This window comes from Chiloscyllium plagiosum, chromosome 24 (genome assembly GCF_004010195.1).
Source record: "Chiloscyllium plagiosum isolate BGI_BamShark_2017 chromosome 24, ASM401019v2, whole genome shotgun sequence".
In the NCBI taxonomy this organism is placed as follows: domain Eukaryota; kingdom Metazoa; phylum Chordata; class Chondrichthyes; order Orectolobiformes; family Hemiscylliidae; genus Chiloscyllium; species Chiloscyllium plagiosum.
Window position 1 is genome coordinate 47,992,614 of NC_057733.1, and position 23,518 is coordinate 48,016,131.

Here is a 23,518-nt window from a genome sequence, read left to right on the forward strand (position 1 = left end):
TTCTTTTCTCCAATGGAAACAGCCCCAAGTGCCTCAGCCTTTCCTCATATGATCTTTCTACCATACCAGGCAACATCCTGGTAAACCTCCTCTGCACCCGTTCCAGTGTCTCCACATCCTTCCTATAGTATGGCGATCAAAACTGCACACAATACTCCAGATGCGGCCGCACTAGAGTCTTATACAACTGCAACATGACCTCAGTACTCCGGGACTCAATTCCTCTACCAATAAAAGCCAGTACGCCATATGCCTTCTTCACCGCACTATTTACCTGGGTGGCAACTTTCTAAAGTTCACTATTTGACAAGACTGATCCACCAGCTGTTCCCGCAGCTTCACAGGGACTTTCTGGTCCTGTTCAGGCAGACCTGAAATGTTAACGCTGGGTAACCCATCATTTCTAATTATTACCTTTATTTTCACTGCTTGATTATTTAGTTTGACAGTGACTAAATCTAATAATCACAGTTCCATCAATACTTAAAAAGTCTTAATTCAGGTAGAACATCTGTGAAGTGCCAAGCCATGCAAGAGAATGTGGCAGTCATCTTCCAGAAGTTCCTTTGATTTTGCAAATCTATTGATGTGCACGGAAGGTACATGCTCACTACAGTAGACAGGGTGGTTAAAAAGGCGTTTAGGGAGATCCAAGATGGCGGTGATCCAGTAGGTCTGTCCTGTTGGGCTCTGCCTAAAGTCCCAGAGAAAGTGCAACTCCCTTTCTTCCCATTGTGGTGCAATTCACTGGTTCTAGACCCTACAACGGCTATTTATTAGTTTCAGTGGTTCTTTTTTCAAAGGTAAGTAAAAAAAAGACTAAGGAAAAAGGACCATGAGGATCATAACAAGTAGGGCACTACCCGACAGTACAGGACACACTTGTGGCTGCGGGGTCGGCCTCCTTGATCACTCTGGGGTCTTACCTGTGGAGCAGAGCCTGATCTTGGAATTCGTAAAACTCCGAGAGAAGATTGATTCAGCGATGGAGGAGACCCGAACCAGGTTGGAACCGATCTCAGCCATTCTGCAGAAACATGACCAGGAGATCCAGTGACTCAGGCAGCGCATCGTGGAGGTGGAGCAGCAGGCCACGGCTCCCAAAACCATGGCGGAATCCTCCGGGGGGGGGGCCAGGTTCAGGGCCTGGAACGGCAAGTACGGGCCTTGGTAGAGAAGATCGCTGACCTCAAAAATCAAGGCCATCGGAAGCATATCCGCCTGATCAGGCTGCCGGAACAGGAAGAAGAAGGCCAGCTTATCAGCTTCTTGGAGCAATGGCTCCCACAGTGTTTGAAGCTGGAAGTCGGGGCAAGCCGGATGCGGGTGGAGTGGGCCCACCAGGTCGCAGTGTGCAGGTCCAGATTGGAACAGTGCCCCTGCCTGGTCCCAGTGTGACTCCAGCATTATAGAGATAAACAAATGGTGCTGGAAGCTTCTAGAGCATTGGGGTAGGATCCACAGGCTCTGATATATAAACAATCAAGAATTATATTTTTCAAGACTTTTCTGCGGTCGTGATCCATGACAGGAAGGCCTTTTATTGAGGTAAAAAGGAGGCTGAGGGACTTGAATATTCAGTACTCTGTAAGATATCCGGCAATATTACATTTCAGCCACAGAGGGTCCGTGTTTAATTTTGATTCATCAGAAAAGGCAAACAACTTCCTGCAACCTTATAATAGACCGGCTGGCTCAAATGATGTGGACAATAGTGTTTGCTTTGGTTTTTATTTCCTGTAGTTTGCCTGGTTTACTTGGTTTTGTCTTTCTAATATGTGGGGGTCTCCCTTTTTCTTTTTCTCTCTCCTCTCCCTTCGTTCTCCCCTCCCGCTAGCCTTTCTTTTTCTATCATTCCCTTTTCATTTCTCTTAGTACCGGGAGGGTGTGGTGGGGTGGAGGGGGCTCTTCTGTTTTTCACCCGGACTGCCTAGAGTCAAACTATGTCTGGGGTGGGTTGAGTGCCCACTTTTAATTTTCTTGTTGTTATACACATGTGACTTTTTTTGTATTTTGTTTTGTCTGGGTTTGGGGTGTGGCTCCAGCTGGAAGGAGTATTGAGGGGTTCGTGGGTTGTATGAGCGCCCCCTATGAGCAAGGTGGGGGGGAAGTCACCTCTGAGTTGTTTTATATGTTGGGTCATTGCAGAAGTAATTGTTAGAAGTTTTGATTTGGTAGTTTTTGTAGTTGTAATTTCAAGGCTTACTGTTTTCACACGGCACACTATGAGTAGGGTTCTTCCTCCTGGGAGTCACGGGCTGCTTTGGATGGCTATGGCTAGCCACTCATTTAAATGGGTGCACCTGGACCATTAACGGGAGTCATTCACCGATTAAGACAAAAAAGATACTTTCAATCCTTAGAAAGGAAAGGGTCAATGTGGCCTTGCTGCAAGAAACACATCTAACCAATAAGGAGCACTTAAAGTTAGAGCAGAGTGGGTTCGGCCTGATGTTTTCTTCATCCTTTAATTCGAAAAGCAGAGGAGTTGTTAGACCAAATTAAGACATTTCAGTTGTTAGACCAAATGAAGCTTTAATACATGGAGAGGAACATGGGATCTTGAATGTATATTGCGCTCCCCTCCCCCCGGCACACCCCCCCGCCTCAAATTTTTCCCGGATGCACTCTCCAGATTGATGGTCCTTCGGGCGCGTCATACAATTATAGGAGGAGACTTTAACCGACTTGTGGACCCTGAGGCGGAAAGGATACCTAGGAGTCCCGCGACGATATCTCCGCAATCCAGGCAGCTGGTGGACCTGAACAGGGAACTGGAGTTGGTGGTGGATGTGTGGAGATGTCTTCACCCTGAGAGTAGGGACTTCACCTTTTTTTTCTAACCAACGTAAATGCTATACTAGGATTGCTGTTTTTTGCCCCCTCGACCTTTTTGAATTCGGTGTTGTCCTGCAGAATTGAGAACATAGCCATTTCCGATCACGGGGCAGTGTACATGGAGGTTAAGGTCGGTGCCGATGGGACAGGCTTGCGGTGTTGGCACATGGATCCTTTCCTTGTGAAGGATAGCAAGTTCATTGAGTATTTTTCACGGGAGTTTAAAATTTTCTGGGACATTAATTCGGGTATGGCCAGTAATTCGTCGGTGCTCTGGGAGATTACCAAGGCCTAAGTAAGGGGTTTGATTATTTCTTACTTGGCGACTCGGAAGCGGCAGAGGGGAGAGCAGCAGCATTTGCTCAAGGCTTGGCTGAAGGCAGCCGAAACAACATAGATTGACAGACTGTCTGAAACTAAATTGCAGCGGATTACAGCCCTCTGGGCTACTTTGAATGATGCGCTCACCCAGACAGAAAGAGGGAGATTTCCTTTGCAAAACAGAGGTTATTCGAGTATGGTGACAAACCAAGTAGGTAGTTTGCATACTTGGCCAGAAAGAAGAGTGCCCCCTCAATCTATCACATCCATTGGAGGGTGTGCTGGTACTATCACCTGCGATTCCAAAAAGATTAACACAGCATTCACGAAGTTCTACTCTGGTTTTTATCAGTCGGAGGGCTGTGAGGACAGATTGGCAAAGATGGAGTCCTTTTTTAAGACCTTGGACCTCCCAGCTGTAACTTCAGAGCAAGCGTCTCTTTTGAATGCCCCTCTGACAATCCAAGGAGGTGGTGAGGCAGATCCAGAGTGGCAAAGTGCCCGGTCCAGATGGATTTTGGAGTGAGCTTTATAAGGGGCTTATAGACATGCTGACCGGGCCAATGTTGGATATAAACAAATACTCGTACAACAGGACTGCCTCTCATCCTCTCTGAGAGAAGCAAATATTTCTCTTATTCTCAAGAGAGGGAAAGCCCCAGAGGATTGCACTTCGTATAGGCCCATTATTAAATGTGGACTTTAAAATTTTGTCAAAAATGCTGATGTTGAGGCTGACGTTGCCCTCCATCGTAAAGGAGGACCAGAAAGGATATATTAGGAGTCACAGTCCCTCTAATAATATTAGGATAGTGCTAAATATGGTCCAGATGTGCCAGCAAGGATCGACTCTGGGCTTGGTAGTCTCCCTGGATCCGGAGAAAGCATTTGACCGGGTGGAATGGCTATACCTCGTTTATGTCCAGGAGTGGTTTGTCCTTGGAGGGGTTTTTGCCAGGTGGGCGGCAGTGTTATATACTGATCTTAAAGCAGCAGTTCTCATTAATGGTATAAGGTCTGACAATTTTAGCATTGGCAGAGGCAGAGGCAGCCAACAAGGGTGCCCCCACTCACCGTTACTATTTACATTGGTGATTGAGCCATTGGCAGAGGCCACCCAGAGGGACCCCAATATAACTGCCCCAGAGGTGGGGTCAGGCAGGCATAAGATCACGCAGATGATGTTCTTCTCTTTCTAACTAACCTGACGATACCTGTGCCCCTTTTAATACAGTTGATTTGGCTCTTTCTCGGGGTACAAAATCAACTTTACAAAATTGGAAGCCATGCCTGTTGGGGGTCTTACTGGAGTACCCAATCTTGGGGGTAGAATCCAATTCCCTTTCGGGTGGTTACAGGGAGGTTTCCTGTATTTAGGCATTTTTAGCTCCCCGACCTTCGACCAGTTACATAAAGCTAACTTTGTGCAGTTGCTAGAGGAAATAAGACAGGACCTTCAGTGCTGGGAGGATCTTCTAATATCTTGGCTGGGTAGATTAGCTCTGGTTAAAATAAATGTTCTTCCTCATATATTATACCTCTTGCAAATGCTCCCTTTGATGCTGCACAGGCAAGCACTACGGAGGCTTAACAGTTGGCTTGGCTCTTTTATCTGGCATCACAGGCAGCCTTTTATTAAGCTCGCCAAATTGTAGCTTCTGCAGGGTTTGGGGCATGTGGGTCTTCCAGACTTTAAGAAAAACTAACTAAGTTCCCTGCTATCCTATGTGGCTGACTGGGCCTGCCAGGACCCACTGTCAATTTAGCTGGACATCAAGGCCTCCCAGGCAAAATGTCCCCTCATTTATCTGTTGTTCATGGACAAAAGTTGAGGATTGCTATGGACCATTGCAGAAGTCCGATTGTCCTTAAAGCATGGAGAATAGTGCAACAAGGTGAGGGCAATTTACAAAAAAGCTCCCCTTTTACTCCCATAGTAGGGATGCCAGGATTCCGGCTGGGATCGACGGATTCCAGCTTTAGGCTCTGGGAGTCCAGAGGAGCTTCCTGTTTGGGAGATTTATTTGAAGGGGAGGTCATAATGTCTTTCGAGCAGCAGAGTCAGAAATATGAGCTATCTTGGAGGGACCTCTTTAGTTACTTTTAGATTAGGGACTTTATTCAGAAAAACTCTACATTAATGGTTAGTCAAATATGGGAGGAGAGTGTTTTGGTCCACAGACACTCTCTTGGTCAGCACACTCTGTCACTTATTAGGAGGTAGTGTCCCAAAGGACATTGAGCGGCTGTGTGGAATCTCGCCTCAGGAATTGGGGATAGAGATCTCACCAGGGGAGTGGGAGGATATTTGGGAGAATGTAAGGAAGATTTTGATTTGCAATAAGATGCAGGCTATGCACTTGAAGGTACTCTACAGAGTCCATTTGGCACTGGAGTGGCCTGCGAAATTTAAGACAGGGGCATTACCAATGTCCCCCAAATGTAAAATAGATGTTTGTACTCTTACTCATTATTTGTGGTCATGCCACAAGCTTCATAGGTATTGGGGAGCTTTAGCGGGTGTTTTGGAAGGGATCTTGGGAACCAAGGTAGATCAGGTGACCCTCCTCCTGGGTTTGCCGAATCTCCCCTCTTTGGACGCGCCTGGGAAGAAATTGCTGAGTATTCTTTCATTCTGTGCGAGGAAGAACATTCTGATGAGCTGGGTGTCAGAGAATCCCCAAGGACTCTAGGGATCGCGTAGGTTAGTTATGGAGCACATCCCCCTGGACTTCCTTACAAGTATGGGGCACCAGAAAAAGGAACTTTATTTTAGGATGTGGCGGCCCTTTTTGAACTATATACAAGCGGAGCTATTGCCTATATTGGTTAGAGCCTCTGTGTAACCATGAGAGCTGTGTCTGCCAGCCTGGAAGCCCCTGGGAGGAGGAATTCTGAACAAATATGGGTATGCCAACTGATGCTCCTGGTGATGGGAAGCTTTGGTGGGATTGCGCTGAGTGTTGTAACTTAACGTAATTTAATTTAATTTGCCTTTAACTGTTCAACTCAGTTTCATTTAGTTTCTTTTTGTTTTGAATTAGTTATTTATTGAATTGTAGTTTGTGTAGCCTTTTCTTTCTCCTAAATTGTTTGTGGAGTAGTTTGTTTACTGTTATTGTTGTTATATTGCAAGATTGTTCTATTATTTTGTAGTAATTTTATATTTTCTGTAAAAAATTCAAAATCTTCTTCTCAATAAAAATATTTACTGAAAAAAGGCATTTAACTTCCCTTCATTGCTCAGATTATACGAGTGATTATACGAGTGGGATTGTTATGTTGAGGTTGTACAGGATGTTGGTGAGGCCTGATCTGGAATACTGTGCACAGTTCTGGTTGCTCTGCTATAGGAAGGATATCATTAAATTGGTTCAGAAAAAATTTACCAGGATATTGCCAGGACTCGAGGTTTTGGTTATAAGGAGAGGCTGGATAGGCTGGGATTTTTCCTCACTGGAGCATTGGTTGTAGAGAAATTTATAAAATCACGAGGGCTCAGATAAGATGGATGGTAAGGGTCTTTGACACTGCATGGAAAATGTCACTCATGGACTGTGTGCTCTGAATCTTACTGGATAAAACGTGTCAACTAAAAATGGGGAATATCAGCCAATAATAGTCTCTCAGCTAGACTAACCTAACGTATAATATATGTTTCAGAATGTTAGCATCTGTAGTTTTTTTACTTTTTGTGAATTGAGTTAGCAGTCTGATTGTTGCAGTGAAGCTCAAACTTTCTGAAGAATCTCTCTAAAATATGTAACCAGAAATAAATACACAATGTTCTCTTAACAATGGTTTCTGTGCAGATAGTACAGGGTAAAAATGTTGCACAAATTGAACTTAATTTCTGCATCTGTTCTTCTCTCTCAGGTGTGATTATAAACAGTGTAAAACTAAAATATAATCCTACAGATGCTGGTGGCATTAAAGAAGGAAGCAACATTACCCTGACTTGTTCTGTGGATATCCTGACACTTTCTGGTCAATCACCTCAGATTTCATACTTATTCTATAAGGGACAGACACAAGATGCCCTGCTGAAAATTGTTACAATTCAGGCGCAAGAATCTCAATATCTAATCCAATCGGCTCGACCCTCACATTCTGGATACTACAGTTGTAAAGTGGAAGCAGAAAGTCAAAGGGAGGAAAGTGCTTCCACATTCATAACAGTTACAGGTACTGTAAAAAATGAACCAAATAACTGATAGCATTGAATAAAAGGAAAGATATATAGTTTATTTTTAAATCCTTCAGCAATTGCCAAAGCACTTTATAATCAGTGAAGTACCTTTTGGAGCCTATGGCACTGATGTAATGTAGGAAGTGAGATTGTCATCTAATACACAGCAAATCCCACAAACAGTAATGTATTAATTGTGGAGTAATGATAGAATGGTGGAAATGATTATGCATCATTGACATCAGCAGTTATGAGCTAAATTCTGAGTGGAGAGCAGCATCACTGTGTACCAAAGAGAGAGGTACTAGCTAACGGAATAGTATGTACAGGTACTAATGTTTTGCAGAAACTACTAGACTCAGACCATAGGAAAGACTCCTCCTGTGAACAGAGGAACTAGGAACACTTGGCCCCTCAAGCTGACTCCACCATTAAATAGAATTATGGCTAATCTGATTACTCCATTTTCCTGCCTAGTCCCCATAAACCTTTCATTCTTTTGTGTATCAAAAATCTATCTACCTCTGCCTGAAAATATTCAAAGACTTCTAGTGCCTTTCTAAGATGAGTTCCAAAGACACTGGGCTCTCTGTGATAAAAAGATGCTATGCATCACTGTCTTCAATGGCTACCTATTATTTTTAAGCAGTGACCTCTAGTTCTAGATTCACCCACAAGAGGAACATCTTTTTCCACACATACTGTGTCAAGACCCCTCAGGATCTGGCATGTTTCAATCAAGTCATCTGTGCTCTTCCAAACTCAAATATATACAGGTTTAGCAAGTCTAACCTTAATTCATAAGACAACCTTCCAATTGCATATATTTCTCCAGTGAAACATCTCTGAACTGCTTCTACTGCATTTGAATTATTCCTTAAATAAGGAGACCAGCTCTGTACGTGTCTCACATGTGGTCTCACCGATGCCCTGTATATTTTGCCCTGCTGCATTACCTCCCAACTTTTGTATTCATTTTTTTATTTGTTTTACACACTCCATCGACTCTCCTAATTACTTGCTGAAACTGCACACTAATCTGTTGTGATTCGTGCACCAGGACATTCAGTTCCCACTGAATTTCAGAGCTCTGTAATATCTAACCATTTAGATTATATGCTTTTTTATTCTTTTTGGCAAAATGGATAATTACACATTTTTCCATTTATATTCCATTAGCCAGATCTTTGCTCATTCAACCTTTGTAGCCTTTTTATGTCCTCTTCATAATCTGCTTTCCTACCTATTTTTGTGTCATCAGCAAACATAGCAACCAGAACTTTGGTTTCTTTATCCAAGCCATGGATATAAATTGTAAGCAGTTGAGACCCTGGCACTAATCTCTAATTCATTACATCTGTCCAACCAGTGAAGTGTCCATTTTTTTCCAGTTAGCTAGTCAAGCTTCGATCCATTCTAATATGTTATCCCATACACTATAAACTATTTTATGCAATAGCATTTTATATGGCACTTTATCAAATAACTTCTGGAAATCTAAGTACAAGACCTTCACTTGTTTCCCTTTATCCATAGTACTTGTTACTTTCTCAAAGAACTCTAACAGATCGGTCAAGCATGATGTCCCTTTCCGAAAACCATGTTGACTCTGCCTGATTACATTGAATGTTATGAAGTGCCAATCTAATATTGATTCAAAATAGCTTCCAATATCTTCCCTATGAAAGATGTTAAACTAACAGATCTTTTTGAATAAAGAAGTTACAATCGCTATTTTACAATATAATGAAATCTTCCCTGAAACTGCTTTGCTTAATTGTGTCACTGTCCCTTCCACAGCCATTGAGAACTTCAGTGGTCCAAGGAGACAACAATGTTGGATTGTGGAAGAAGCATTTCCAGAGGTAGTGAACTGCATCAGCTATACATGTCAATGAGCAGAAGCACCAGATTAGTACATACCCCCATGCAATGGGCATTGCAGATGATGTCCTCATGAGATAACGAGTGATAGAAGAGACCTTCCAGATTTTGAAGCTGTCCTATATTCAATGCTCACTTCTGCCCAAAATGGAACCTCATAATTGTGTGAGCATGACATAACCAGACATCCCAAAGGCCAGAGGGGTCCATCAAGTTGTTTCTTACAGACATCCATAGGTTAGTTGTTGTGGGTATAGAGCATGGAAGGATGAACTCAATCATAACTGAATTGTCATCAGAGTACACAATACAAAGCTGTCAGAGCTTTTGCAGATAAACATTGGCCTAATACTACAGCACAATAAGCAAGTTGAATAAAATGTACAAAATTTGACAATAATCTTTGGAAATACTGAGGCTTCAGATGGGCCTTTTAGCAGGGAAGCCAAAAAGCAGCATTCTCACACTCTTGGGGAAAAAGTTAGGAAAATCTGCAGTCACCATTTTGAGTTACTCACCTTGTGGAGCTCGAAAGCACCACACAGGACACAATTGCCCAGCATGGATGCAGAGTGTTTCTAATGTGAAAAGACAAATCACTTCAAATAGCCCTGCAAATCTAAACACACACATAAAGGAATAAACCAAAGAAAATGTCTTTGAAAACTATAAAATTCAGGAAATGCAAATGAGGAAGCAATCAAGAATACAGATTTTAAGTTAAAAAAATCCAGATCAAAAATTCTGTCTCATTAGTCTGGATATTAAAGAATTCAAAACATAATTCAAAGTTCAGGTGTTACAGTCCTGGCTGACCATTTGAAATGGCTTAAAGCAGTAAAAAGATAAAGTCATCCGAGTCTTACAACTCATAGGGTTGCTGTCACATTAAAGAGCCAGATGACTGATGGTGTTTTAACCTTAGGTTCATCACACCTCAGGCAATGGGAGAGCTTGAGAGAGAGAGTCCTTCATGGTAACCTCATTTGCTATTAGGCCACCAAGAATTAAAATGCCAGTTTCATGTGGCAACCTCTTCAAGTAAAGGGTGAGATTACCATCACACTCAGTCACAAGGAGAATGAGATCAGTAAGACTTGACATTTTACACAATCAAAGAACACCATTCCTTAGCATAAATCCATGTATACAACTATGTTTACTGGAAGTAGTAGATGACATTTGGCAACAAGATAATAGGACAGTATCTCGTCTAAATTCGAACAGCTCTTTCAAATGTTTGGTAGGCTCAACCGTGAATATTACATTATGTTGCTTCCACGTGCTAAACAAATATACACTCCCAGGATGGAACCACACAAATTACTGGAAAGAATTATGGAAGAGCTGGACAGAATTACGTGGAGGCATTGTACCACCAATCACAGAGCCAATTAGCTGAGGTTCAAAGTTCATGATGGATCCCAAGCTGAATGACTCAGAATGAATCACTTCAGACTTTGTGTAAACCTGACGCAATTAAATGAAACAGTCCAGACAGAAGTCTATCTACTGTTTTCAGTTTGGCAAAACTTGCCAACAGCACCTTCACCAAGTTTGACACAAATAGTAGGTTTTGGCAGATACTCCTCAAGCAGAAGGCCAGGCTGTTAACAACATTCATTTCACCATTGAAGCAATTCTGCTTTAACCATCTTCCCTTTGGCAGTTCATCAGTTCCAGAGATATTCCAGTGGACCATATTTGTCAGAGTTAGAAATACAGGACGTTTTAAAGATCAAAGGGATCAGTTTCAGAATTGAGACAGATAGGTGATGCTCATTGAACTTCATATTTCTTTGAGCAAGAATACAGTGATAGTGTCCCCACTTCTGTGTCAGATAATCTGGATTCCAGTCCCACATGCTCCAGAGGTTTGTATTAATATCTTTCAACAAGTTGATTATAAAATATTAAAGAAAAGAGCTGAGTCCGTAAGGGCCCTTTGGGTCAGTAGTAGTGTCCCTACTTGTAGATCAAATTCCACCTGCCCCACATGTCTGTCATAATATATCTGAACAGGTTGATTAAAACAATCTAAAACGCTAAGTTCTTAACGGTCACAAATTCTAACCCTGCCTCTCTTCCATGGCTATCTTCGTGTCTAGATGTCCTTGGAGAGGGAGCAAGTGATGTCCATCAACACTCTTGTGGCATTTAGAGAGAAGTGGGTACCACAGGGCCTGGAGTACGTTATCTCCCCCTCCACACTATTTTGGTTCAGTCCCCTACCTCTTGTCCTACCTTTTCCTCACTGTCATTATTGTAGCACCACACCTGGTGGACACTGCTAGTAAATTGTTGGTTTTTAAAAACTTGTTAACTGGGTGATTTGGTGGTGGGTTTAAAAAAATAGAGTTGAGTTTTTCAGGTCAGAAGGCCTGGGTTCAAGACCCACCTGGGACAGTCACATCTGATTGAGTTTATACTATATCTTCCACTGGCTGATTAGATAACTTGATGGTGGGTGTAAAGTTATCTCCCTCTGTTCCATGTTTATATTGTGCTCAGCTGTCCTTAGGTTGGGAGCAGGCAGTATCCACCAGTAGCCACAAAGCATTCAGGGAGATGTAGGCACCATGGGGGCTCGGGTCCATTATTCCAACCTCCCCCTCCCCCAACAACTTATTTTGATTTTATCCCCTTTCCTGTTTGCTCCCCTTTCTTAGATGTTGTTATCGTCACACTGCCCCTGGTGGGTGGTGTTTGTATTGGGTGATTGGCTAACACTTAAAGTTAAAAAAAACTTTTCCTCTCAGTTTTTTGATTTTTTTTGTTATTGCTTAACTGCCCCCATAGGCAGTGTTTGTTATTTGTTCACTTGATGATTGGTCAATTGGTAGTGGGTTTCTTTATACAAGGAAAAGCTGAGTTCTTCCCCTGCAGCTCTGTGAGATGGGGGGAGACATCATGACAGAGAAATGACCAGAAGGGAACGATGGTAACTGATGTTTGTACTGTCCTAAAGATTTACAATAAAACCTTTCTATAGCTCTGACAGTCTTTGACGCCTAATTCAACATATGAACTTTGGTGTTTGAAATAAGACGTTCTTCAGTGAAAAAAAAATAGTAATTTGTCACATGGACTTACCCATGATGATACAAGCAGGAAGTCTCCACTCAATTGCCAGTCAGAACAGTGATCCAGTCAGTGAACAACTTTCCCCTCAATCAGTGGCCATAAGAATAAGATCAGTGAGAGAAGTAGCACAAACATTTGATTTATGAAGTTCAGACTTTATGGGCAGGACTAATGGTAAGAAGGCAAATAATTAAAAATACAGTTTAAAAAATGGTTTAACAATGTTACTATAAAATTGAGACTCTACTTGGTGAGAGATGTAGAATAATATGGTAGTAATATAAATGATGATGTAACAACTAGACTCTGAGAATAAAATAGCAGCAGTCAACCAGAGAGTCATACAGCCTTTATAGTATACTATACACAGTAACATTTGTAAATAAAATAAGCCTTGCAGAAACCTACCAGAGTCAGACTACAGTCTGTCATCTTCCTAATATATACCAGACCACAATTTACCAGAAGAGACTTTGAAATAGGACCCAAAAGTGGAATCAAAACACAAACCAATTATGCTGAACATCTGCTGGAGCTGTCAGTTGATGGGTACCACATCACGGAGAACTCCTCTCCTCTTCGTTGAATGTGCCATAGGATTATTTTTATATCCACCTGATACCTCAGAAGGGTAGAAAGGGTCTTGATTTAACATTTCATCCAAATGGGGCAACTCCAAAACACAATATTTCTTTAGTGTTGCACTGCTGCCAGCAACATAGTGTGTCCAAGGCAATGGAGTGGGCTTGAACCCAACACTGGGGAAAGTAATCGCTGATAAAATGCTGAAGTTTGGAGGTTTCGCATTTTGGATTGTGGAGAGTGTGTTGCTAATGTGAATGTGGCTGGCAGAGATGGATGTCACTGTCTGCACGTGCACACATCACACTGTTGCAACAGAGCCTTCTTCACCATGATGCATTTGTCAAGATGACATTGGTGAAGGAAATCTTTCTCCTGATTCATATAAACTGTTATTCCAGCTGCAATCAAAAGTCAGCAATTGGACTGGGCATGGATTTGAACATTCCAATCTGCCATACTATAACGATGCTCAGAAAATTGATTACAGTGTGCCAACACTGAGGTGTTTGACTCCATCCTGCAGTAACACGGCACTTCAAATCTGCACGTGCACTGTTGCAGCACTGTTTAGTGATGGCATTGACAATGAACACAGACTTTGGATTGAGCCACAGCTAACACCTCCGTGATCCATGACATGACCTTAAGTAAGGCTTTCACAATCGGTAATTTTGTTTACTATTGTTGTAGATACATATGACAGAAGGGAGGATGCTGTGGACTATATTATATTCAATCATAAATCATTCATAAATAGCGTGTTCATGATTTTGCTACAAGCAGTGAACAAAGAGAAATAACCGTTTCACAAACAGAAATGTTAGAGCACAAATGGAGGCCAATCAGCCTGTTGAAATAATGAAATTGTAATTGAACAAAATCTTCTGAATTCCCCCAAGTTAGTTCACTGTAGAAATAATTTATACAGTTCCATTTCCTGCCTTTCCACACAGCCCTGCAGTATGTTGCCCTTGAGATCTTTTTCCAGTTCATAGCTTTGAACGGCAGTACTTTTCAGAACGTGACTTCTTGCAATTTAAAATGGCTCTTCAATTACTTTAGGTTCTTTTTGTTATTGTTTTAAATCTGTGCCCTTTGTTTCTCAATCCTTCTGCCAATAAGAACAATTTCTCCCTCTCAACTGCTTCATATAAACACCTCGCGATTTTGAGCAGTTTAGGGATCAGCCTTTTCATTTCATACAAATCATGCAGAGGGTGGTGCATGTATAGAATGAGCTGCCAGAGGAAGTGGTGGAAGCCGGTATAATTACAACATTTAAAAGACATCTGGATGGGTATATGAATAGGAAGGATTTAGAGAGGTATGGGCCAAGTGCTGGCCAATGGGACTAGATTGGGTTGGGATATCTGGTCGCTATGGATGAGTTGGACCGAAGGGTCTGTGTCTATGCTGTACATCTCTATGACTATTATCCTTACCAATATGTAAAGGAGAACAACATTGTAACTCCATTTAATTTCAATTAATGAAATAAATCTGGAACAAATTCTAATTTTAATAATGGTGGACCTGAAAATACCAGATTGTTGCTCACTGATATTTTTAATGAAAACAAATCTGTCTTATTTATCCAACCTGGCCTAAATGTGACTCAAAACCATCAGCGATGTGATTGATTCTTAACTGGCTTCTGAAGTGCCCAAGCTGCTCATTTACATTCAAGGTGGTGACTTAGGTCTATCTTCTTAAAGGCAATTAGAGACAGGCAATACACCATTGAAATCCCATGAATAAGAAAAAAGCAAACAAAATAGACGAGTTAGGTTCTAGAGGAATCAAATTATAAAGCAGAGAAGTTATAGTATGGGCTCTTGGTTAGATCATTCTTGGAATACTGTGACAAAAAGGCACAGAAGAAAGTGCAAAACAAAATTTAATGGAGTGATATCAAAAATGAGATGACATTCCTTTCCGAAAAGATTTAACAGGCTGGCATTTATTTATCTAGAAAAAGTTTACCCGATAGAAGCTATTAAGTTTATGAAAAGTTTGATAAACTAGACATAATGTTGTTTCCTTTGTAAGCAGAAACTAGAACTGGAGAACATTAAAAATCCTATTTTTAATATTAAAATTTCCTTACATTTTAAACTAAAATGTAGTACAAAAAAATTCCAATAGAGAAACCTCTTTATCCAGAGAGTGGTAAGAATGTGGAATTATCTATACTAAGGAGCTGCACTCCAAAAGCTTGTTATTTCAATTAAACCTATTGGACTGTAACCTGGTGTTATGTGATTTCTGACTGGCACCTCCAATACTGGCACCTCCAGATCAGAGAAAAAGGTAGAGTGTGTGTTCTTAAGACAAAACTAAATAAATACATGAAGGAATGGAATGTGTTGATGGAGGTCAGGTGATGAAAAATGGAAAAGGCTTGTGAGAAGCAAAAATACTAACATGGATCAGCTAGGCTGAATGGCATTTACCGCTATATAGCATGAGAAAATGGTTCATGGAAGTGCAGAATATGGACTGTTGAGAAGGCTAGATTAACTTATTTTACTTTCTTATTTGTCTATAGATAAAAATGATTTTATTATTCCCTGTTTGTATACCCCAGGAAATTTACAGACACCTGTATTCACCATACATCCAATGGAGGTGATTCTGGGAGATTCAACTGAGTTGTGCTGTACATCTGAGGAAATTCCTCCTCTGACATTCATATTCTACACATATAAAAATGGACTGAACCCAGTGCGTCTCCATGAAAATTCAAGCAAAAACAAAACTGTGACACACCAACTGAGGGTGACAACAGATACAGAGAAAAACTATAGTTGTACAATCGAAGTGCCTGCAGCCAGGAGTGTCTCAAAGCACAGTGAAGTAGTACAGCTCTCAGTACAAAGTAAGTTAGTTTGGGTATCGTGAAATATCTGAAGATTTATAAATACTGCTTCAATTATTGTAAATCTATGTACAGCAAAACACCCAAAGTTCCCACAATCGTCCTCCTAGTCTCCTCCAGGGGCAAACCTAACAAAGATATGTAACCCAGGAGAACCATGCACTAAAGTTACATTTGATGGCCCCAAATATTCTGCAGGTACTGTATTTGCTATAATTCTAACAGGAAATTCGTTGAATCATCAAAGAGTAGTAAACGTGGTGAGTGAGAATGTTTTCTGCTTGTACAGAGTTCAGTGCCTTTTGCAACTCCTGACATACTAAGCACCAGCAAAAACTTAATGACTGTTTTATACTTCATATTGAGTGCCAGGTAATGACCATCTCTAACAAGAGAAGATACAACCATCTTCTCTTGACTCTTTCCATGGCTGAATCCTCAACTGTCAACATCCTTGCAGTTACCATTGATCATAATCTTAACAATTAGTCATATAAATGTCACAGCTACTAAAGCAGGTCAAAGATGGTAAATTCTGGGACAAGTGAAGTCGCAGATAGACTGAATAGTGAAGAAGGCATTTGGTATGCTTGCTTTTATTGGTCAGTGCATTAAACATAGGGGTTGAGAGGTTATGTTGTGGCTGTACAGGACATTGGGCAGTCCACTTTTGATATACTATGTACAATTGTGGTCTCCCTGCTATAGGAAGGATGTTGTGAAACTTGAAAGGGTTCATAAAAGATTTCAAAGGATGTTGCCAGGACTGGAGGGTTTGAGCTAAAGGGAGAGGTTGACTAGGCTGGGGCTATTTTCCCTACAGCGTCAGAGACCGAGGGGTGACCTTATAGAGGTTTATAAAGTCATGAGGGGCCTAGATAGGGTGAATAACTCCTCAGGTAGGGGAGTCCAAAACCAGAGGACATAGGTTTAGGGTGAGAGGGGAAAAATTTAAAAGGGATCTAAAGGGCATTTTTTTTTCTTGCAGAGGGTGGTGTGTATATGGAATGAGCTGCCAGAGGAGGTGGTAAAGCTGGTACAATTACAACATTTAAAAGGCATCTGGATGGGTATATGAATAAGAAGGATCTTGAGATACTTGGGCCAAAAGCTTGTAAATGGAGCTCCATCTGTGCCATTGCAAATTAGGTGTCCTTCCACTTAACCCATAAGTGTTATGGCTCAGATTAATTTTCAGGGCCTAGGAATGCCTTCATTTCTACACAGAAAGGAAAATCAGCAGCTCTGCTCAGCTACCAAAGATCAAAAGAAAGGCTCACCAGCCAAAAAGTGGTACAGAATGAGCTAACAGGAAAGCAATGTGTTAAAGGCATTAATTATGTAATATCTGACACCGCTTTCATTATTTACTCACAACATCTACCTTATATTTCAGATCCATTTTCAGATCCAGAATTTGAAATTGAACCATCAAATAGAATAATTGAAGGAGCTCACTTCACCATTAAATGCAGAGTTACACTTTTGCTTCCTCATGTCAAACCTCAATTAATCATTATGAAGGACACAACTCCAATACACGCAGAAATTACAAACTCTACGGTATTTTCTAAAACAGCAAATGTAACTGATACAGGAAAATATGGGTGCATGGCGAGATGGAAGAGTGTATCTCGAAATATAAAAAGCCAAGTGACAGTAACAGGTAAGTCTGATATAGGACCAGACATCACTCTCGTAAACTTTGTGCAATTGCTCCAAGGTCAATACATCCTTCCTAAGGTGTGGTTCCCAGGTCTGCTCACAGTAATCCAAGTGGGATCTAACCAGGGTTTTGTTAACTGCACTTCAGTCCTCCAGATATAAAGGCCAGCATGCCATTAGGGTGCTGGGTAATTTTCCGTACTTGTTTGTGGCATTTTAAAGACCAATGCACCTTAGCCCACTCCACCCTCCCCCCGAAATTCTCCCCACCCCATCCCAGGACAGCCACTGTGTTTAACTTTGAACCATCTATAAATGCGTAGCCTAAAAATGGTCTAAACTGAGCGCTGTTGTTTGAGTCAGGAACCAAAGAGTATAGTGGAGCTGGATTTGCTCCAACCATGTTTCCTCATTGTTTCGCCTGGTCTCTGGATTCCTACTGAAGTTATAGCAGTGGAGCAGGCGAAGACTGAAGGGAATTTCCTCTATTTTCATGCATGCAATAAATATTCCTGAACATTACCTGCTGCTTAGCTTATCACCAGCCAGATATCCTTTAAATGAGATTTGTAATGCAAACTAAAAACTGGAGTGAATAACTGCAGCGGGCTCGGTGCAGTTTCGCTTCCCGGAAACTGTTGAATGTCAATTCAAAGCAGTGAGAAGGTCAGAGGCTCGCACTATTTCAGCTCTCCATCCCAATGTGCAACTATAAGATTCTGGTTAACCTGGTATAAAGTGAGAAGGAAAATTCCCAACTTCCAGACTCTCAGTCCTATTCAACAGCTCAAAGTATTGGGACTTATATCAAGGTCCCTGCCCACCAGAAGGATTGACTGGCACCTTGCTTGGGTTCTCAGCTGTTCAAAAATTCTGTGCAAACTAAGGAATTTTTGCCTCCATTATTTACCTTTAAATGGCTCATCCCTTTAAATTGCAGTCTATATGTAGTTTTAAGTAATTCTTTTTTCTTAAGCTTTTTCTACAAAGGCAAAGCTGCCCAAGCAATTGTGAATGATTATGTCAAAGGTCTGCCACTGCAAAGAGCAGGTTTAATTGCTTCAGTGAGAGGCGTGCCCCGTCCCACCGCTACCCCCACCACCCCCTCCTCCCCCCCAAATTGAGGGGAACACCTGACTTTAAAAGCTGCTCCGAAGGGCACATGGCTCCACAGTTCCACTTCTTGCCCAACCCCTGCAGCTAGCTACCAGCCTGGGTGCAGCACGCCCTGACGCAGGTAAAATGACAGCACAGACAAAATGAAGCCTTTAAGTTGCCATTAATTGGCAACTTATGGATCACACTAGGTTAAAATACAGGCAGGCTGCCTGAGGCCTTTCCTGCTGATCCTCAGGGCCAGATAAGGGAAACACGGACACAGTGATGCTCCTGACATGGACCATCACCCATCTGACCCATGCACAGTAATCCCACCCTCTGATCCAGGCTCAGTAACCCTGACCACTGTCCCGAGCAGTGACCTTGCCCCCTGACCAGAGCACAGTGACCCTGCCCGGACCTGTGCACACTAACCCTGCTCCCTGACCTGAGCACAACGATGTTCCCCTCTGACCCAAGTATAGTGACCCTACTCCCTGACCCAAGCACAGTAACCCAACCCCCTGATCTGAGCACAGTGACCCCCGCACCCTGACCCGAGAAAGATAATTCTGACTTCTGACCTGAACACAGTGATTCCGCCCCTGACCAGAGCACAGTGACCCTGCCCCCTGACCTACACACAGAACCCTGCACAGTGACCCCACCCTTTGACCAACATATTGTAACCGTCCTCTGACTCGAGCACAGTGACATCGCTCTCTGACCTGAGCACAGTGACATCACCCTCTAATCCATGCACAGTGACCCCACCCTCTGACCTGTGCACATGACTCCACCATCTGACCCGAGCACAGTGACCCCACTCTCTGACCTGTGCACATGACTCCACCATCTGATCCGGGCACAGTGACCCCGCCCTCTGTCCTGATCACAGTGACCCCACCCTCTGACCTATGCACAGTGACCACACACTCTGACCCGAGCACCGTGACCCTGCCCTCTGACCTGAGCACAGTGACCCCGACATCTTGCTTGAGTACATTTACCTGCCCACTGACCAACGCTCATTCTATGCAGTTTTGACAATATCGATTTGGAAAACTTTCCCTGGAGGATGGTCAGTAACCAGAGACACAGATTAAAGACAATTGGCAAAAAAAAGTTCCAGGAGATAAATAAAGATAATATTTTTTGTTTTTTATGCAATGTGAAATGCATTAGCTGAAAGGACAAAAGCAGTACTTAGAATCATAGAGATGTACAGCGCAGAAACGCCCTTCGGTCCAACTCATCCATGATGACCAGATACCCTAACCTAATCTGGTCCCATTTGCCAGCTCTTGGCCCATATGCCTCTAAACCCTTCCTATTCATATACCCATCCAGATGCCTTTTAAATGCTGCTATTGTATCAGCCTCCACCACTTCCTCTGGCAACTCATTCCGAACACGCACCACCCTCTGCATGAAATCGTTGCCCTTTAGGTCCCTTTTAAAGCCTTTCCCTCTCATCCTAAACCTATGCCCTCTCGTTCTGGACTCCTCTACCCCAGGGAAAAGACTTTGTCTATTTGCCTATCCATGCCCCTCATGATTTTACAAACTTCTATAAGGTCATCCCTCAGCCTCCGATGCTCCAGGGAAAATAGCCCCAGTCTATTCAGCCTCTCCATATAGCTCAAACCCTCCAATCTTGGCAACATCCTTGTAAATCTTTTCTGAACACTTCCGAGTTTCACAACATCTTCCGATAATAGGGAGATCAGAATTGCACACAATATTCCAAAAGTGGCCTAACCAATGTCCTGTACAGTCGCAACATGACCTCCCAACTCCCTGGAACGTCTATGATTCTATGACTCTAAACAATGCAAGAGCAGATGAGTGGCATTAATTGAACAGTGAAGAGAACAATATACATAATATAAATTCATAGAATTGTTCAAATAAAGAAAACTTGGTGCACTTACTGTGGTTTTGAAAGAAGGTTAATAGCGCATATGTGAAACCTCAGATGTTTAGCAGATGCTACCACCTTCTCACACAGGAAGTGTAAATTATACAGATTAGAAGTGAATGAAATAGCACAGCATAGCATAGCATAGCACAGTTGTACTTACCACAGTACAACTATCAGCACTTGAAACTTTTAACTGTGTGACTGCAATGAAAAGTAAATAGCAATGATTGGTCACAATAGAAAATGTTGTTCTATTTTAATTTCAACATGTTATACATTCAAACTTATGAAGAGTTCCTGAATGTGCATACTTTATTACTTTATAAATATACTTTGAAAAGTTTACAATAAGTTGAAAACATGGCCCCAGCGAGACAAAAGACATTTTCCAAATATCCATAACTCTTGACCAGTAATGCGTTTGTGTATGATTCTCCAGATTAGAACAAAGACTACAACAAAAGCCCCTTGTTGTTGTGAAAATCTTTAGGATGTCCTAACATCATCAAAAGGGTTGTGTGAATTAAAATGACTTTTTTCTTTCCCTGTAGCTTATTCTAACTTTTACCAATACATACAACACATTTGCTCTTTAATCACCACTTCGGGTGGAAATTTTGAGTACTCTCATGATTTTGGCGGTGGTGAGGATTATTTAATCAGGTGGGGATTGGCGAGTGGGACACCCACCTTCACCCGAAATGAGACTGTGGCACAAATGGCATTCCTGCCTCACTGCCAAATGAGATCCTTAAGGGCTTATCCTATTGCTGGTTTTAACCCAGAGGTGGACAGGGGAATCAGCATGTTGAAAACAGGAAACTGTGGCATTATTGCTGTTATGCTCCTAGGAGGGCGGGGATCCCTTGTTTTATAGTACTCAGTATCCATTGTGAAGGTTTTGACATCAGAAGATGGGTCCCACTTCCTGGCATCACTCCACAATCTGAGGCTAGGAGCAGTGCAGTCCCAACAGCAGCCACCGCTTTGCTATAGTGTTGCTGAGAACAGAAGAGCTGCTGGCCTCTGATTGGCGAGGGACAAAACCACTGCAGATGCCGGAATCCGAAGTAGGCAGGCAGGAGGCTGGAAGAACACAGCAAGCCAGGCAGCACCAGGAGGCGGAGAAGCCGACGTTTCAGGTGTAACATTTCAGGTCCTGAAAAAGCATTATACCCGAAACGTTGACTTCTCTACCTCCTGCTCCTACCTGGCTTGCTGAGTTCTTCCAGCTTCCTGCCTATCTACTTCTAATTGTAGACAGGAATTCTCCATAAAGTGCCTGATGGTGCTTGAAACAGCAGGCCCTCTTGAAAACAATGCAATGCTGGGATCTCACCAACCTTTTGTCCAGTGATGAAAATGTGTTGCTGGAAAAGCGCAGCAGGTCAGGCAGCATCCAGGGAACAGGAGAATCGACGTTTCGGGCATAAGCCCTTCTTCAGGAAGGGCTTATGCCCGAAATGTCGATTCTCCTGTTCCCTGGATGCTGCCTGACCTGCTGCGCTTTTCCAGCAACACATTTTCAGCTCTGATCTCCAGCATCTGCAGACCTCACTTTCTCCTCAAAGATTTCGTCCAGTGATCCAGACTTTAATTGCCACCACAAAGTCCCTCCCTTCATCTTAGTTTGCTGCGAAGTTGTTTACTCTGTCGATAATTAAATCACAACTTCACTTGTCTAATCATGGATGTTCAAAATGACAATTACTGTGTTCTCTTTAAGCAGTGACATCTCAAGTTGAAATACCAGTCCCGGTGGCTTGGATTTTAGCTACTGCACTGTTCCTCAGTGTCAGCACCGTCTGCTCCAACTAAAGAAGCTCAGACAAACCTTTGGTCATTTTGAAAGGATAAGAGAATAACATGTCAATGATGTGGAGAATATTTCAAGGAGCAGTACCAAATGGAGTTTCCTTACATATTTGCATTGCTATAATTTGGAGGCCTTCTCCCTTTGCTGCGTGGGAAATCATCTGGAAATGCAATCAGTTAAATTTGATGGACCGCAACTTTCTGAAAAAAGGTCACATCCAGAAGGACTATAGTAAGGCAATGGGAACATTCAGCTTTTATGAAATAGTCACAGAAATACTTTCTTTTGTTCCACTGCAGGTAAAAGCTACTTTGTAATTATCAAGAAAATGTTGTTTTTATAATGTTTAAATAATCTTAAATAAATCTATTCTGAACACTTTCAAGTTTGACAACATCTTTCCAATAGCACGGAGACCAGCATTGAACACTGGTCCAAAGTGGCCTAACCAATGTCCTGTACAGCCACAACATGACATCTCAACTCCTATACTCAGTGCACTGACCAATGAAGGCGAGCGTGCCAAACGCCTTCCTCACCACCCTGTCTACTTGCGACTCCACTTTCAAGGAACTATGTGGCTGCATCCCTAGGTTCCTTTGTTTAGCAACACTCCCCAAGGCCCTATAACTAACTGCATAATTCTGCCCTTGTTTGCCTTACCAAAATGCAACACCTCACATTTATCTAAATTAAACTCTATCTGCCACTCCTTGGCTGATTGGCCCAACTGATCTACCGTTTACAAATTACTATTATGTTTTTGAGATGCTTTGAAAAACTGTGCTATTACTTTGGACAAGCATGTAACAATACTTGCCTCAGAAATGTTATAAAAATATTGCCACTTACAATATACTCTCTGTGGAAAATGATATTTTTCAGGAGAATGTATAGTAGTGACCTGACATGACAGGGATAGCAGGGGACAATAAACAGATAATTAATTAATCTTTAAATCATGGCTGCAAAATCTGTGGAGTGGGAGTAGGATTCTACATAATACAGAATTGCTACAGCAAACATTTCCCCAACGTAGCCACGATTCAAAGATCCTAGCCGAGAATTTAATTCACAATCTCATCCAAATTCAGGCTGGATCACGACTGAGACTGAGGGGCGGTTTTAATGGTAAGGTCTGTTCCCAATTACTGGCTCAAACTGGAATTTTCCTTCAGAACAACTCCTTCCCTGCTCACTGGAAATGAACAGATAGAACAGCAAATGGTCCTGGTT

At 42.2% G+C, this 23,518-nt stretch overlaps 1 protein-coding gene and 1 long non-coding RNA gene across 7 annotated transcripts in view; one reads left to right on the forward strand and one right to left on the reverse strand.

The window, feature by feature from the left end:
* The window catches only part of LOC122562263, a 42,649-nt gene extending 29,094 nt beyond the window's left edge, over nt 1-13,555 (reverse strand). The window contains exon 1 of one of the 2 annotated variants that reach the window (XR_006315268.1): nt 12,827-13,555. This is a non-coding gene — a long non-coding RNA (uncharacterized LOC122562263). Of the gene's footprint in view, nt 1-12,325; nt 12,405-12,826 lie in introns of those variants that run through there. The other variant, XR_006315269.1, reaches the window with a different exon arrangement.
* LOC122562262 (platelet endothelial cell adhesion molecule-like) overlaps nt 1-22,530 on the forward strand; it is a 28,465-nt gene extending 5,935 nt beyond the window's left edge. For 2 of the 5 annotated variants that reach the window (XM_043715032.1, XM_043715035.1), the window contains exons 3-6: nt 7,036-7,344; nt 15,489-15,779; nt 17,176-17,445; nt 22,193-22,530. In XM_043715032.1, the coding sequence (XP_043570967.1) occupies nt 7,036-7,344; nt 15,489-15,779; nt 17,176-17,445; nt 22,193-22,284 (962 nt within the window). In that variant the 3' untranslated portion in view covers nt 22,285-22,530. The remainder of the gene's footprint in view (nt 1-7,035; nt 7,345-15,488; nt 15,780-17,175; nt 17,446-22,192) is intronic. The other 3 variants (XM_043715033.1, XM_043715034.1, XM_043715036.1) reach the window with 3 other exon arrangements.
* Nucleotides 22,531-23,518: the final 988 nt, after the last annotated feature.